Here is a 17,468-nt window from a genome sequence, read left to right on the forward strand (position 1 = left end):
GGACAATCCTGCTTTGAATGGGATGGAGCGCCACCACATTTCTGACAGGTTGGCCCTTTTCTGCCATCTTCTCGGAATCCACGTGTTTTAGCTTGACGACTATCAGTCTGGAGCAGTTTGGTTCTAACAGGCTTACGACTGATTTTATGCACTCTATCTACTGACTTAGCATCGCTAGCCTCACCTCTAGAGTCACCTCGCAAGGAGGATTGTTGTCGCTTTACCTCTTCACTTTGCCTCGCCATGTTGATAGCCCTCTGCAAAGTCAAATCTGGGTCAAGCTGCATGCGTTCTGACAGCCGTTTGTCCGTGAGACCGACAACGAGCCTATCACGTATCAGCTCATCATGTAGCACTCCATAGCTGCAATGTTCTGCTAGCGCATACAGTGCTGTCACAAAAGCATCCACTGTCTCATTGTCTCCCTGTCGGCGCATATTGAATTTGGCGCGCTCATAGATCACATTTTTCTTCACAATGAAAAAAGCCTGGAAACCATCACGTACCCCCTCGTACGTTGTCCTTTGCTCCGCTGTTAAACTCAGACCGCGAAGCACATCGTCCGCCTCATCTCCCATGCAGTAAATCAACGTGTTGACTTGGTTTTCCTCCGAGCTGACGTTCAAATTACTGGCGAGACGGAATCTCTCGAACCTCCGTATCCATTTGGACCACTCCTGCGGTTTTGAAAAGTCGAAGGATTCCGGTGGCTGGATGCTGAATGTCGCGCTCGGCCCCGCCGGTGCTCTCTGTGCAGTCTCATCCGCCATATTCTCCCCTCGTTATCCCGCGAGCTCCGCCAGACACAGGTTCGTTCAGTCGAGGTTATATGGATCAGTACAGGACTTCTGACACCATGTCGTGTTATTCAATTATACGCGGGTCCACTGTACGATTCATAACCACACTTTATTTTCTTGTTCTTCTCTGCCCCACATAACATAACATTCTATACAGAAACACACCGGTCTCGCCCTCTAGCTGCCATCAGCCTAACTACACTGACCGGCTGCATTAACATCTACTGTACAATGCAATTACACCACAGTTCCCAGTTCAGGTTTCTGTTTAGCCACGTTATCCCTGCTGTATTTGTACACCTTGTTTTCAGCCATATTAAAGGCTCGCCTTCTGTTAAAGCTCACTCCCGTCTGCTCACTCGTGTACGCACCTGGGTCCATTACACGCATTCTCCACTCGGTCCGTCACAGCGGACTGTGACACCTTTGCATTAAATTTCGGATTTCAATATATTGTACTGTGTACAGAAATAATAAATCCAGTCCATGAACACAGCCTGTCCAAGTGAGGCTAACGGAGGATATCGAGTGACAGCTAGCCTGCAAAAAATAGCTATGGGTTGCCTTTGCTAGAAACTAAAACCAGTTTAACCTATTTTTCTTTTCCTTTTTTTTTTTTTTTTTGCCTGTCCCGTTTGGCTCTTTTGCCATCAGAATTATTGTCTAAAGGCGAAGAAAGATGCCCAACGGATTTACTTTACCAAATGGACAATCCCAGCCTTGCTGTAATGGTCTATTTGATTCACCTTTTATTTCGTTTGCTAGGGACAGACTTGACTGGGGAAAAGAAAGGGGAGAAAGAAAAACAGTGGGGAAGAGGCACAAGGGCAAAAAACAAAAACCAACAAAATAAGCAAACAAAAAATACATACCGTATATCAATCATCTGGATCACCTGTTGAGAAAGAAAAAAGAGAAAACAAGCAGAAGAAAAAAAAGAGCAACATAATAAACAACATCACGATGATATATGGGAATATAACAGTAAATACTAAATATTAAACATTATTGTGCAGCACGTGAGATCAACAGCACACAGTGTGCTTTCAGGTAGGAGCCAAAAAGGGTGTAGTTTGTGTGTGTGAGCACCCGTGTGTACACCTGTGAGCATGGACGCGCTTGTATTTAAAAAGTTCCTTCATGTAATGATCTGCTAGAGGGTGTGGGGGGGCCACAGCCCCGTCCTCCAGGGCATGAAGCAGGTATAGAGGAGATCAAGACTCCAGACATCCAGAGGCCCCCAGAACACAAGAGACCAAGGAAGACCAACAGAGGGGCAGCCGCGCCACTGTCCCAGAAAGAGCTGAGGAGAGTCCCAGATGAGAGGTCACTCAGCAGCCGTGGAGCAGAAGCCAGGGGGGGTTGCAGTGACGTGCCCGTGAGCTCCGCCGGCAGCCAGCTGTGCCAGAGTGACCGAGCCTCAGGCCGAGAGGTTGAGGGCACCCCACCCCCAAAGTGGCCCGAGCGAGCCCCAGGCTCCAGGCCCCGACAAGCAGCCACCAAGGAGTGAGCCGGTGTGTACCTGGACGCCCACCCCTGGACACCAAGAACCACCAACGCACCGATGTCTGAGGGCGTCTGCCACTGGCAGGGGAAGTGGTGGTGGGGGGAGATAGGCCTCCATACCTTGGAGGGCCTGAGATGTCCCCAGAGAGGTGGCGTCTGGTACCCAACCTGACATATAGACACAGACATACAGGCACACACAGATACAAACATCCATTCCCACCCTCATGCTCTCATATGCAATTACTCAACACTCACCCAACGTGGAGACAGACACAAAGAGACACTGTACACACAATCACACTCCCCAAGCGTACTCTAAGAACCAGGTCTAGGTACCCTTGCCCCAAAACCAGTTTAACCTATTGATCCTTAGCTGTAATTACTTCATTAATCAAAGAGTATCAGTTTTTATTATTAGTCCACATCGGGTGAATTATTTTACAAATAACTAATGAGGTGACAGACTTAATCATGACAGGAAAAAAATGGCTAAATTAATGCTTACTATCATAGCTGAGAAGAAAAAACAGATGCAGAAACACCTCCAAAGATTAATGTATTGATTTTAATGTGCAATATTAACTGTTGGACAGTTTAATCACTTTTTAATCACTAATTTGTATTAGTCAGTAATTGTAGATAGGCTGCTCCAAAGGCAAAGTGCTGTGTTAGCATTTTAACATGTGGCTTCTATAGCCGTTATAGCTTACATAAGTAATTGCCCTAATTACTGTTTAATTTTCCTCACTAATTATGCAGAAACTATACAAATTCAGAATTTTGAGTTAAAAAGATGTTAAAGTTATGCATTAGATGTATCATTACTGACATTTATATTACTTGCTTTTCCCCAACAAGCCACACAAATGCACCTCCATCTCCCTCTGAATCACAAACATCACCAGCTCAGCCTTTTCACGGCCTCTCCATCAACGTTTATTTGTCTCACTCTGCTGACTTTTGACCTGACATGACAACAATCAATGCCCTACACAAAAACCTTTCCTACTAACATGCCACCACATGCTCGCGCAAACAAATCTGCCTTCTACTTGCCTTGCCTCGCACTCTCATACGAGGGCCTGCTGACAGGGAATGTGCAGCTATCTCTTTTTTTTGTCCGGGGCAAGCATCTCTCTGGTACTTTCGTTATTTGCGCTTTTCAATAGCGCGCAGGAGAGCTGCTACACGCCACCAGCCTTTGTCCTTGTGTTGTTGCTGAAGCAACGTTAGTCAGCTTTTCTCACCGGGGCCATTGTTGTCACACTTTTGCTAATCACCAAGCAGAGTCCATCTAGAGGTCACCCGTTTTGTTTGTGTACCTCTCCGCTTCGAGAGGCCTACACAGTGAAAATGTTCCTGCAGAGTTCCTGTGATAGCCTTGGAGGACACTTTCTGTCAAAACACCAGCTGACTTGTGCATCATTTGCATACCTGTTCAGACATTTCCGAGCTCTCTCCTCCTGGGCTGTTATCCTAGATTTGTCTCTCACTGCAATTGTGGGCTTGAGGTACCAAGTAACCCTGTCAGGTCAAGGTGAAATTTATCTCTTTCCCTTATAAAGATGGCTCAGAATTGGTTCTCTCATCCTCTCTGGCTGAGTGCAGAGGAAATTGTCTGTTTCTTCTCAGTAGGAGTGGATGGCGATGAGCCCAGGGGGCCATCCTGACCGTTCATCATTGAGTTTCCAGAAAAACCTCCAGGTCTGCATCCACAGACGGCTGAGGAATGAAGACACTAGCGGGCTTTTTCTGATTGGATCTCTTGTGGTTTAGAAGCACTGAAAGAGTTTAATCTACACTTTAACTGCCTCCTGTGTTGTACAGTAAAGCTTAATTATGACTTGAAAGAGGAGTTTTATGTACCTTGTACAACCGATTACACCGTTATTCTGATATGCAGTAAATGTCGACCTGTCCAGTACATCGATGCATTACTGCTTGCTTAATTAGGTTTCTTTATACAATATTGAAAAACATGTAACATGTAATAGTTGTACTGCAGCAGGTTATAAAAAAAGCCCTGCAACCCATTTTTTATATTTATCTTCTGTGTAATCCTTTCAGTATTCAGAGGAGCTTGCAACTAACCACACATTTCTCTTTGACTGAGATAGTAAAGACATTTTTCTAAATGTCTCTCTGAACAATCTGATGCTCATTGTGGTTATCATGTTGGGGGGTGGTGGACTGTTCACAGTGACAGGATCAAAAAGTTATTCAGACATTTGACAGCAAACAAGCTTGAAACAGAAAAAATGTCACCGTATTATTACCTATTGGAAAACAAAGTAGCAAAACATTATTGTTGAAATATTTGCACATTTATGGTCACGGAGCAACTCTTTCTTGCTGCAAAACTCCTGATCCATCCCTCCTCTAAGGAGCCAGACTATCTTCCAATGTTGGTCTTGAGCAATCATTCTCCAGGCTTTCTGAAGGTCAAAGATAATGCCAAAGATAACAGTTTTACAGTCTTAAAATTGCATTTTTTTGTACAAACAAGATTATCCCCAACATGAAAATTTGGCATATTTCACCATAGTGTGCAGTGTGACCTTACAAAATTGAGGAAAATGGACATGTGGTATGGCATTATGTTTGTGCCACTATTCTGAGTGCACGTAAAAAAAAAAATTGCAGGTGCAAGTGTTGCATTTTGAGGAGAAATTAATTTTGAGTGAAGAAAAGCTAAATTTGAGTGAACAAAATTCATTGCTGCGTGCAAAAAATGTATTTCAGTGTTTGCTGGTGTCCATACACACACACACAATAGCAGCCCCTCTTGCTCAGTTTTTGCACTAGCGCTCGCTCGCAACGTGTTGCTTGCGCTCTCAACATTTCTGCCCGTGCGCGCTCAACTCTTTCTGTACACCATTATATTTGTGCCACAAAACCAGCCAATCACAGACTTGGATGCAAAAAAACCCATAAAGCCTTTGAACTAAAACAAACGCTGTTGTGACAGTGACGTACACTGTCTTGTTGGTATATATGTATGCTTTGTATCACTTTCATGTTTCCCTCTCACCACATATCCAAACCGATATCATGAGCAGCAGCTTTTACAGCTGTGGCTCCAGCAAACATCAGCTGATACTAGAAAGTAATATTAAATAAATTCTAACAGCAGCTTATCAAGCTTGAACGTGCTGCTGTTGTTTAGCGCGACATCCGCTGATTTCCTCTTTCTGGCGCAAATTGGCAAATTTAGCTTTTCTTTGCTCAAAATAAATTTCTCCTCAAAATGCAACACTTGCACCTGCAATTTTTTTTTTTACTTGCGCTCAGAATAGTGGCACAAAAATAACGCCATACATGTGGAGAACAAAAGAAGAAGTGTGAGTCAAGACTTGCACATAACTCACATCCCTTTATTCATTCTCTTCTTAACTTTTGATTTGGTCTCCGTTGTCTTTTGGTAATCACAGATGCGTGCAGCAGCTGGCAGTAAACATTTCTGGTATGTAAAACAAACACAGAGAAAAATGCACAACAAAAACCTTCTTATACAGATAAGTGGAGCTGCAGAATGACGTCATAGTGACTCCTGTTGCAGTGATTACGGTTGCTTTGAAAAGCAGACTTCAACAACCAGCTTATCCACAAAATGCAGTTGCAGCAGTTGATAGTTGAGGCTTTCACCTGTATTGTACAAAAATACAAAATAAAACCACTTTTTTTCTTGCTGTCTTTCTTCTGTTAACTTCCACAATGTGGCCTTGACAGCTTCTACTGCGCAGAACTCGTAAAGAGAGGAAACGCTGATATTATATTTTCTTCACATCACTCCAAATACCACTGTTCAGTCACGTTGTTTGTTCGGGTATTCTGCCTCTGACATCTCATTCCTGATGAGCCGTACAGTTTGTCAAGTCTAACCAGTCACAGTTCAGATGTTATGATTGCCCCGTGAGGCCTCACAAGATCACAGTCGTGTGAGATCACAAGCTGTGTGGTCAAATCAGCTTCCTCTGAGGAACTAAAGGTCATTACGTTTGCAGCTAAGCTCTGTAGCAACAGATGAGTCATCTCCTCTTTTATTTATGTGACTGCCTGCATTTATGCATAAAGTGTTCTTACAAAGACTGCAGTAATTTTCTAATGATATTGTAACTCCCAAGCTGGCTATATGAACTCGCTGCTGGCTTGCAAGGCTATTCAGACTGCAAGCTGGTTTTCCTCACCAGATCCTGATTAATTGATCTGATTGGCTAAAGATAGCCTATGGTTGAGAGATCGATGCTTTATCCAAACACCTGCAAGCTGTTTACAGGGATGACGTTCATATATTCTTTAAAAAGAGTCCATGTATAACAAACCATGTGACTTGCAGGAGGAGGATCTATCTATCTAATATGCACATGAATTCAGTTAGATTTTTGTTGAATATTGGTCTAGAAAAGGCACTTTTATTGTTTTTTGGCTTTGGTTTAAAAACAAAAAAAGACAAAAACAACTCGCTAGTGGATGCATTAAAAAGTGGAAAAAAGCAGCCGCCATGTTTATTTGTGGTCAGATGGATGGAAAGGATGGGAAAGATTGCCATAGTTACCATGCTTAATTTAACACACACAGCTGTGTGACTGTAGAGATGATCTTACTGATCAGTTGTTTTGACTGAACTGTGGCAGCCATGTTTGTTTGGCGCTTTCTTATTATGAAGTGTGAAAAGTACAAATCCACCAATGTGTTTTCACAGCCTGGACGTTGACACGGTTGCCCCTGTTTACAAGGGGGACCTAATCACATGACATAAACATGGCTCGAAGCCTCTGCTGCTCAGGTGTAGTTTTGCGGTCCGGCCCCGCTCCCTAACAGAGCAGGAATGGACCAGGATGGAGAAGACGTCACAAGAAGAAGAAAAACAAGCATAAACAGTTTCTTTATTGAACTTTTAAATTGCATTTGTGTGCATTTCCAGGTTTGTTTGTGCCACAGGCGAGGCTGTCTGTCTGATTCATGTGATTATAAGTTTCCTGCTATCCAGGCTCACCACTTCTAAATACGACTGTGCAATAGAGCAAAGCATTTTCAAGTTTCCACTCAAAGCAAAGCGCAATTATTGTGTGCTTTCGGGTCTCCTTAATATTTGCAGCGAGACGGAAAAGGTAATAATAAGCAATGCTCTAATGGAAAGGCCAAAACAGAGCGGCGCTTGTTCTTCTCAGTTTGTTGGTGTCTGACTGCCACATGGCCTCTTTGTTCTCCGCTTTTTTAAGTGGCCAAACATCATAAATGCGTGACATGCTGCGCTGCAACTCAACATGTGGGGACAGTCTCTAGGCACAAACACTCGCTGGAAAATTCACACTTTCCACCACCCTCAGACCAGCAGCTCTTGATTCCTCCCATTTCACTTCACTGATTTCGTCACAGACGTTTTGATGCTCTTTAAAGTCCCCCTGGAGAGGCAAAGTGTGGTGTGGTGTGCAGCCAAGCAAAAGTTCACTGAGTGACTGTGTCTGATCCTGCTTTATGTCACACTGGAAGGGGTTGGGGGAAGGGGGGGTGGTGGCTTAGGGAGATACTGAAGGAGGATGCTGTGGGAGATTTTCAGAGTGGTCAGCTTGTTTCTGCAGAAGTTGGGGAAGGGGGCGATTACAGCAGCAGAGCTGTGGCTGCTGAGACTCGAGTGCTGTGACGATTAGAGCTGCAGAGCCTGTGTGGAGCCTCGGGAGCTAAATCACATGGCATGGTGACACTGGACTGCATCTGATTAAAAGATGTTTTACGGCTTAAATGGCCACACTGCACGTGTCAGCAATAATCTCCTTTTATGAGGGAATACATCACAGGGCAGCGCATTGTGTATCCCTACCTGGGTGGGATTGTTTGTGTTTGCGCTGCAGTCACTTGATGTAAGCCCCTGTAACTGGAGAAGGGGTGTGTGTTTGAACCAATCGTGCCGGGGGTGATTGGGATTTATCTGAGGAAATGAATGTGCCACAATCGTGGACAGGTGCTGTCAGCAGAAATTTATTTGAGTCTTATGATCATAACAATGTCTCCTACAGCTGTTTTAGAGGAAAGTAGAGAAAATGCATGTCAAAACATTCTTCCTCTTTTTTTGTCATTTTTTTTGCACATCCCTAAAAGTGAAGTGCTCACACAAATAACAGAACTAAGCTCCCAAAAGTTGATTCTGTTCATCTGGATGTAGAGTTTTCAGTGGGAGAAACGTTTCGTCACTCATCCAAGTGACTTCTTCAGTCTCAGCTGACTGCAGGTTTCTCCAAATCTTATAAACAGTACATTTGCATAATGACTGAAACTATCACCGCTGATGAACAACCACTGATCAATGGCCATTGGTACCATTCACAGAGAGTTGGGGAATGGCTGCAATACATAAGATGTACCCTTAGGCCCCCTCCTCAATTCAGAGATGGGCTTTCCCTTATCACATAAATGGCCTCCATTTATGTGAAAAAGGATCCTTCAGAACTAAGCGTCTGAAGGATCTCTCTACTACAGGACCAGATCAAACAAGTTAAAGTACCAATACTAAATAATACAAATTATTACAAAATACCCATACTAATAAAAATAGGTCTAATAAAGAAATATCCAGATTATAACACAAAATTTAAATATAAATAAAGTTGATCATGGTACCCAGATCAAAATGAATTTTTGGCCCAGATGTTCCCCACAGCTGCAGTTTATGGGCCACACTGGCTTCTGCATGTCAGTCACACGCCCACCAAATTTCAGGCCCACACGATACAATGTTCAGCCTGGCTTGCTAATGATTTTGGGCCACATAAATGGCACATGACAATACATCTGCAACACATTGCATTGTCAGATAGTTTAGTCTCTTTCTTGTACTGTATTGGAGCAACTGTAACCCACATAATTTCCTTAGGGATTAATAAAGTATGCTGATTCTGATTCTGATGACACATGCCATTGCCGTACCTCAGTAATTCCTATTCTTTCAAAACAATTAATACACTAAGACATATATATTAAGATTTCAAATGTTAACTTTATTTCTCTTTATTTCCAAACTAAAGTCCATCAAATACCTTACCTGGAACAGTTTCTTTCTATGCCATTTTCATCACACACTGCTTTTAAGGACATTTCACGTGTTATTTCAGTGCAGTGTAAGTTTTTGACATGAATCCAAACAGGTTTGTCCCCTATTCTTAAAAGTAATAAAGACACTGAATGAAAAAACTTCACTGACTGCTGTGAGTTAGGCAGTAGTTCACCTCCTACTCCTGACCTTTCCTGGTAGTTTCTCTTGCAGCTTTAACTGTGGATTGCTTAATGTCTCAGGGAAGTAAACTAGAAGATTTTGTGACACTTCACCAGTTTGGCCCAAATAAATATGTTCAGTTAACAATTATCCGTTTGTCTTTGCCATATCATCATGACGGTACAGCTGTCAATAAGTTACTTTGATACTGAAGAAGGATTAAAACATGATATCTGGAGATCTGGAGTTATTGCACGTGTCTCATATTTTTTTACTGTTTTCCATCTGTTTCATTTCTTAATTATTTTATGATTGATTATCACGTTTTCAGAAATATTTCTAGAGAAAAAAGGGAAAGTGATGATTCTAAGAGAAAAATCTGATTGTTTTGATGCCACAGTAAAATGTATTTAGTGCAGAAACAAATCCCCATCTCATCACTGTTGCACTGTTGGCAGATGCTGCTCTGTATGAATCTAAGTAGACAGGGAGGCTAATCAAGGTAATGACTAATTACTGACAAAGCTATAGAGTTAATTGGTATTTATTGATCTGTTTTGTTTAAGGGGCCTGAGTTGTGCAAAATATTTGTCCTCTCAGATTTTTACAACTGTTTTCATCTTTTTCTCCACTGAGGTTTGTAGGCACACACACACACACACACACACACACCCCTTTGCAAACGTGCATGCTGCCTTTGAAGTAAATCTCTCCCATGTTATTTTGATTTTTGCTTGTAGTATTTTGCAACTTTGTTTACCGGAGATTTAATACGGAATTTTACCTCTAGAGCTAAGATCTAACTGATGCTTAAGCTTAATTAAGTGTAATTAAGTAACATCACTTTGGAGTTAACGCATAGCTCATTTTATTTATCGGTTATGGTTTCAAAAGTTTTCCACATATTTAGTCACAGGAAAAGATAATGTGCATTTAAACAGAAAAAGTCAGGTTTCTATTTCATGTATTTTCACCATCAGTGAAGAAGTAAGCTATTTCCAATAGAACAAAAGTGTTAATGTTATGTATCTGAAGAGGGCGCTCTCACAGTTCAATCACCTGAGTCTAGGGGAAAGGTGAGCGATGGGACAGAAGTGGAGTCTACAGATTTTTCTTAATTGAAAGAAATGCACGAGGAGGAAAAGACGTAAGACGGACACTAAAAATAGAGCCAGTCTGTACTTCTGTACAGCCAAAGTCTGCTGTGTCTATTGCTCCATCTTTCATAAAAACAAGCCCCTCTGAGTGAAAGTCTCTTTTGTCCACCGGGGAGCCTTCAGTCGACAAATGCGTCATCCTGAACCTCCAAAGTATTTCTGCTCGCAATATTTTCCCACGTCACTCAAATACCTGCCTGTGTCCGCGACAGTTCGCTGGGTTTGCCTCCCCAGCTTCTGCACACCCGGAGCATCAAACAGAAGAAGAAGGGTCATTGGCTCTGAGGAGTTGATGACGGCGAGAGCGCACTCTTCTTCAGGAGCGCATTTTTAGCCTTTATTTGTCTGACTAACGCTCTGCATCTCCGTCCTGTGGGATGACATTACAGTGCAAGGACTGAGATTCGTATTTATGCGGTCACTTTGTTTGCTAGTATTTATTTTTGCTTAATTTTGGAGGCGGAGAGCGCGTTTACTGTCCAGAAGCGCGCGGCGTGGCACACGCTGGAACAAAAAAACAGCTCAGTGCAGCGCAGGCAGGTTTCCCTTTTAAAAGCAGCAGGACAGGCAGGAGAGTTACGGAGTCTTCTCGGGGAAGCGGTGTCTGTGCGTGACAGAGACGGACTCTAAAAGAAGACGAAGACGAAGAAAAAAATCGGGATACTGAGCAGAAATCGGCAGCGGGAACTTGGATATGGCGCCTGTGAAGACGTTCGACCTTTTTGTTGGAGTTGTTTTAGTTTTGCAGTGTGTGTGGAATGTGCAAGCCGAGATCACAGCCAGTAACGGTAAGAAGACCGCGTTAGCCATCAGGCATTAACCTGCTAGGACCGAGTTGAGATCTGTGCCTTAAAGAGCCAAGTTCGTGCATAAGTCTCCTCTGCAAAGCGTGCAGGAGAAATGATGCAGACACAGGTGGACTGCTGGTTAGCCTCTGCGTGAGATTGTTTTACGCGCAGAATTCATTGTTTGCTGCTGCAGAGATCCACTTGTGTGTTTTAAAAAAAGAGTGGACAAACATCCTGTCTCCTTTTTATTTTAAGAATTCATTAGCCTAAAGAAGGCTGTCATGACCCACTAACTTACTCCCTTTCGAGTAGACTTGATCTGATGCTAATTATCATAATTTCCCAACTACTACAAGGTTCACTTAATTGCTTTGCTTTTCCTGCATGTTCTTATGCACTGCCTCCGAGCTCGGCTGATTTTTTTGTGTTTTCGCATTAATTCAGCTTGTGCAGAAGCACAACAAGCTTCCTCTTCCTTGTTCTTCCCACTCTGACATGTAAGGTGGAAGTGTCAACCATGTGCAACTTTTCACAGTTCTTACTTTTATTTAAGGTTCAGGTTGGATACCTAGATGTTCATCCTGTTGATGTCCTTGATTGTAAGACAAAGTCCATACTGGAGAATCAGGATTCCTGTGCAAACAATATCCCTACTGTAGTCCACCTGAACCCCCCAACAAACACACACACACACACACACACACACAAATCTGTAATCTCAGCCCATCCCACGTCAGTTTGCCCTCGGTGGGAGAAGTTCGTGCCAGCATCGGTTCTGTTCGCGCTGGCCAGCTCGTGTTTCCCAGGGCTTTTTTATTGCTGGCAGCAGATCTTCATCACGTATCAGATAGTGGTGAGAGAAATGTTCAACTGCTGACAGTGACTGTAAATTCAACTCGCATGTGTGTGTGAGTGCAGACCACAGGGCTGTTTGGCCCTGTTTGGGAGAGAGAGAGAGCACGATGCTATCAGCTGCGTGTGTGGTGGTTTGCACAGGGGCATGCACGTGCTGCTCGTGTTTTTTACACTCTCACACAGTCTCATTTACGAATCCTGCCACACTCCAGGCTCAGAGCTTAGATTAAATTGTCGGCTCATTTCCTTCGCCTGGTATTAAAGCTTGTTTTAGAGGTAGACAGATTACAGGAATGCCCACCAAACCAGCGCTACACTCGGAGTCCTTCATCAGTCCATCTCCTGCTTGAGCTGGATGCAGCAAAACTGTATGTGGGACAGTATTTTTAGATATCTGGGTGAGGTGCTTCCCTTGCCGTGGGCTGACCTCAAATCCGCTGGAAGGAGCAACCCCTGCCCTTCTTTAGATAGGCCTGTATTAACAGAGTGCAGGTGGACTCTTCCACTCTCTGTAGGTCCTCTGGGATGATATAATGCACCATTCACATTTAGAAAAGCTCGCAGGCCTTCTGAAAGTGGCTGAGCAACTCCACTAGAAGCTGAGATCACAGCAATGGTGGAAACATTCCCTTCTTCTTTATTAGTTAGATGAGTTGTGGAACACATCTGGGCGAAATTACACAACATCCTGTGAGTGCATTAGGATTTGTTTTTTTTAAAAGCTTTCAGTCTGTGGCTCTGGATGTTCACCCAGAGATACACTCAACAGGGGCACTCTCAGAAAATTGACACTGATTTTGGGGTTAATTTTCACTCTGCTGCTTTTCTCCGAGTGGAAAAAGAGATGTTCCACCAGAGCCTGGAGAGTATCTGCATGTGCGATAGGGGAATAAGAAGGAGAGCGTGAGAGAGAGTCTTGACTCATGTAATGATGTGGTCTGATTTAAAAGCCTTTGCTGAAGGCTGTTAATGTGCTAAGATTGCGGTTGTGTGTGGAATTTCATTTCGTTGCGGATGCTGGGAGTGGGGTTTCTTCACGGGCTGGAAGAGGCTGATAGAGGGTTAAAAAGCTTACAGGCTGCAGCGACTGTGGACGTCTCCAGCTCCAACATGACGCTCCTCATCCATCACGCTGCCAGCAGCTGCCTTTGCAGTCCTACAGGCGCACACTCAGAGGCACATTAAAATGAGAGCTGTGAAGAAAAATGCATGCTGGCCATCAAAGACTTTCATGCCTTGGTTTTATTCTTGTGGGTAAAATACCTAGCTATGTTCCTAGCTAACAAACCGCATATCTAAGCTTTTATTGATGACCTCTGTGTCCAGAGTCACGTGTTTCTTTCTCTCTGTCTCAGACACAAAACAGAGATTACAAGTTTGAACATGCGAGATCTCAGGCACATCAGGTGCTTTAAAATCCACCTGTTTTAAGTCCTTTTCAGTCTGTGCATAAACAGAGGTGAAGAAAAAACCTTTAATTCTGGGCTCAGGAGGGAAAGTTGGAGTATCAACAGTATAAACAAATAAAGCTGAAACTTTGGAGATAAAATGATGACAGATGAGCCTTCTCTTATTTATTCCAGTATTGGAATTTAGTCAAAGTCATCAGAGGTATATGCACAAAACTCTCCTTGATGCCATTACACTGTGGGTCAGGGCAGGTCTCACCTCCAACATGTGCTTTTTTAGGACCCTGTGGCATCACAATTGCACATGCTACTGTTAACAGAGGATTTATACTACTGTGTTAAATCTGCGCTGTAGGCTATGTCATAAACACAGACCCCTTTGAACCTTACGATGTGAGCTATGCCACGATGCACATCACAGTGGAAATGTACTGTAGGTGTTTGGCATGGTCAGTGCTGTCAGTTCCTTCTGTGCATATCCAACTTATTTTTTTGCCACAGGTTTTAAATTCACCGGTAAGAAAATAACATCGCCTCAATATGAAGACACATTTATCAGCAGATTGCTGGAGGGAGATTGCCGAAACTATTGGAATATAACTGCCTTGAGGCGACTGTTGTTGTGACTTGACGCTATGTAAATAAAACAGAATTGAGTTAAGCTGAACTGAATATGGGGGAATATACAAAGAACTGAAAAATGGAAGGACTCTGAAAAAAAGAACATTGACTAAAACAAAAATAAAGGGCCCAGGAGGGAAAAACAAACAAGTAGAAAAAAATACCCCAAAGGATATTCTTTATTTCTGGTACCACATGAAACACTAGGACATGACCACAAGGTAATTAACAGCACGCACAAGCATGAATGCTGGGTAGGGTAAAGATTCACCACAGCCCAAGTCCAAATTGGTACAAAGATGCAAAGCAGGTTTAATGTTGAGAAGGATGATTCATATTTTGAATTTATTTAATTTATTTCATCACCCCAATCTTTTTCTGAGCCTAATCAAGAAGTTTTTCGCCCCTAAACCAGACGCTAATTAAACTGGAAGCAAAGACTGAGCTAAAATGACAACAGTGTGTAAAAGCGGTGTTGCTGTGGCCACAATCTTGTGACAGATTGTCATTATTTGATGCCTGTGGCCACTACTAAGTTGTGTCTTACAACACTAGTAATGCAAATTCCTTTGCATTTGCAGTGTTGCTACATTTCCCTCTTCTCTTCGTCATGCTTCGGAGGTGATTCCCAACACAAACTGCCTGCTGATTCAAAGCAGGAGATTCCAGCTCGGTCTTCTTTAGTTGTTCTCCTTCTTTAAGCCTCCTCGGAATCTCGCCCCCACCATTTCTCCCTTTTTCTGACATTGCACATTTCAGAACGGACAGAATGAGCTAGCTTCTTTACCGGCCCCACTGAATGACCTGCTGAAAGGAGCTGCTATGAATGGATGAAGGGGGTGGGGGTGGTCTGAGGGGGTGACAGACAGGGAGGGGCGGCGACGGCGGCTGGGTTTATTGTGCTGCCCTCTATGTGGCAACAGCGGGCCATGGCATATCGTCCCACCCACCCCCGCTTAGTAGCATCCAACAGCAGCACCAGGTTCTTGCATTAGTCACGCCTGACCCTTGTCGCTCAGCCCTCCGCCCCTTTTAGTCCGAGGAGAAGCTCACGCTGATGGCTTTAGAGGGCTGGAGAGCCACACGGAGTTCAATAGGCTCAGAAACAAAAAGCAAAGAGGCCACTAGTTAATGAAGCCCAGTGCAGTTAAGCTACTCTAAGCTTTTTTCTTATTGGTTCAAAAGTTCCTTTACATCCAGTTGTTAAAACATGCTGCTTGAGCTATCACATAGTTTTAATGATTACTGCTAGGCAAGAATCATGTCTGTAGAGTAAGCTTGAAACGGTCAGATGGAGGACCAGGAGATTTGTGATGGTTGAAGCTATGCAAATTTGGATGTCAGTGAAAGATGACAAGCATTTTCCAATCATCAGAAACATCCCCTCTCTGCAGATGATTGCAGCCAGTAGACCACAGTAAGGCTGTTATCTGCTCCTCCCTTAGACTCGGCTGAGGGATGTAAGAAATAGATCATAAGCGTGGAAGAGTGGAACAAGCACAATAGTTTTCATTTTGGGTAGGAGGAGTTGTGTTTTGCATTGGGAAACATTTGAGAGGATAACCGAGAAAGGGCGGAGTCCTAGAAAACAGGCACTTGCCCATCTTTTCTGACCGTCATAGTGAAAGAAGAGACAATAACAGCAGAACAATATCAAAATATGGGACTCTAAAGTGTAGTGAGTGATGATTAATAGCTGAGATTATAGGAAGGAAAAATAAAGGGTAGCAATAAAGGAAAACAGTTCCCCTGGGCACTCTTCTGCAGTTACATATTGTCAAACTAATGTTCTGCTCAGACGTACAACAATCATTTACAAGTGACTAAGTGTTTGCATGCCTCATTTGCTTCTGGATCAGTTTATTTTCCCAAAAATCTAAACATGCTGCAGTCCATGCACTGAATTTCTGAGAGGAAGAAGTTTGTATATGATAAAAAACAAAGTGCAACAGGAACAGAATGAATCACAGCGTGATTGGAAACTTTATATATATATATATATATATATATATATATATATATATATATATATATATATATAAAAAACACCCAGCACGCCCCTGCGGGCGGTTTATCCTTCAAGCTCGGGTCCTCTACCAGAGGCCTGGGAGCTTGAGGGTCCTGCGCAGTATCTTAGCTGTTCCCAGGACTGCGCTCTTCTGGACAGAGATCTCCGATGTTTTTCCCGGGATCTGCTGGAGCCACTCGCCTAGCTTGGGAGTCACCGCACCTAGTGCTCCGATTACCACGGGGACCACCGTTACCTTCACCCTCCACATCCTCTCGAGCTCTTCTCTGAGCCCTTGGTATTTCTCCAGCTTCTCGTGTTCCTTCTTCCTGATATTGCTGTCATTCGGAACCGCTACATCGATCACTACGGCCGTCTTCTTCTGTTTGTCTACCACCACTATGTCCGGTTGGTTAGCCACCACCATTTTGTCCGTCTGTATCTGGAAGTCCCACAGGATCTTAGCTCGGTCATTCTCCACCACCCTTGGGGGCATCTCCCATTTTGACCTCGGGACTTCTAGGTTATACTCGGCACAGATGTTCCTGTACACTATGCCGGCCACTTGGTTATGGCGTTCCATGTATGCCTTGCCTGGTAGCATCTTGCACCCTGCTGTTATGTGCTGGATAGTCTCTGGGGCATCTTTACACAGCCTGCACCTGGGGTCTTGCCTGGTGTGATAGACCCCAGCCTCTATGGATCTTGTACTCAGAGCTTGTTCTTGTGCTGCCATGATTAGTGCCTCTGTGCTGTCTTTCAGTCCAGCTTTGTCCAGCCACTGGTAGGATTTCTGGATATCAGCCACCTCCTCTATCTGCCGGTGGTACATACCGTGCAGGGGCCTGTCCTTCCATGATGGTTCCTCGTCTCCCTCCTCTTTCTTGGGTTTCTGCTGCCTGAGGTATTCACTGAGCACTCGGTCAGTTGGGGCCATCTTCCCAATGTATTCTTGGATGTTCCTTGTCTCATCCTGGACTGTGGTGCTGACACTCACCAGTCCCCGGCCCCCTTCCTTCCGCTTAGCGTACAGCCTCAGGGTGCTGGACTTGGGGTGAAACCCTCCATGCATGGTCAGGAGCTTTCTTGTCTTTATGTCAGTGGCTTCTAT

At 43.8% G+C, this 17,468-nt stretch overlaps 1 protein-coding gene across 1 annotated transcript in view; it reads left to right on the top strand.

Annotated features, from left to right (window-relative positions):
* The first annotated feature begins 10,733 nt into the window (after positions 1 to 10,733).
* plxdc2b (plexin domain containing 2b) overlaps positions 10,734 to 17,468 on the top strand; it is a 123,066-nt gene continuing 116,331 nt past the window's right edge. The window contains exon 1 of the mRNA XM_086306454.1: positions 10,734 to 11,464. Within this exon, the coding sequence (XP_086162580.1) occupies positions 11,371 to 11,464 (94 nt within the window). The 5' untranslated portion in view covers positions 10,734 to 11,370. The remainder of the gene's footprint in view (positions 11,465 to 17,468) is intronic.

This window comes from Aulonocara sp. 'chitande type north' Nkhata Bay, linkage group LG9 (genome assembly GCF_057382095.1).
Source record: "Aulonocara sp. 'chitande type north' Nkhata Bay isolate Kocher_YH1m ecotype deep benthic linkage group LG9, A_spYH_male_GT1.1, whole genome shotgun sequence".
Lineage (NCBI taxonomy): Eukaryota > Metazoa > Chordata > Actinopteri > Cichliformes > Cichlidae > Aulonocara > Aulonocara sp. 'chitande type north' Nkhata Bay.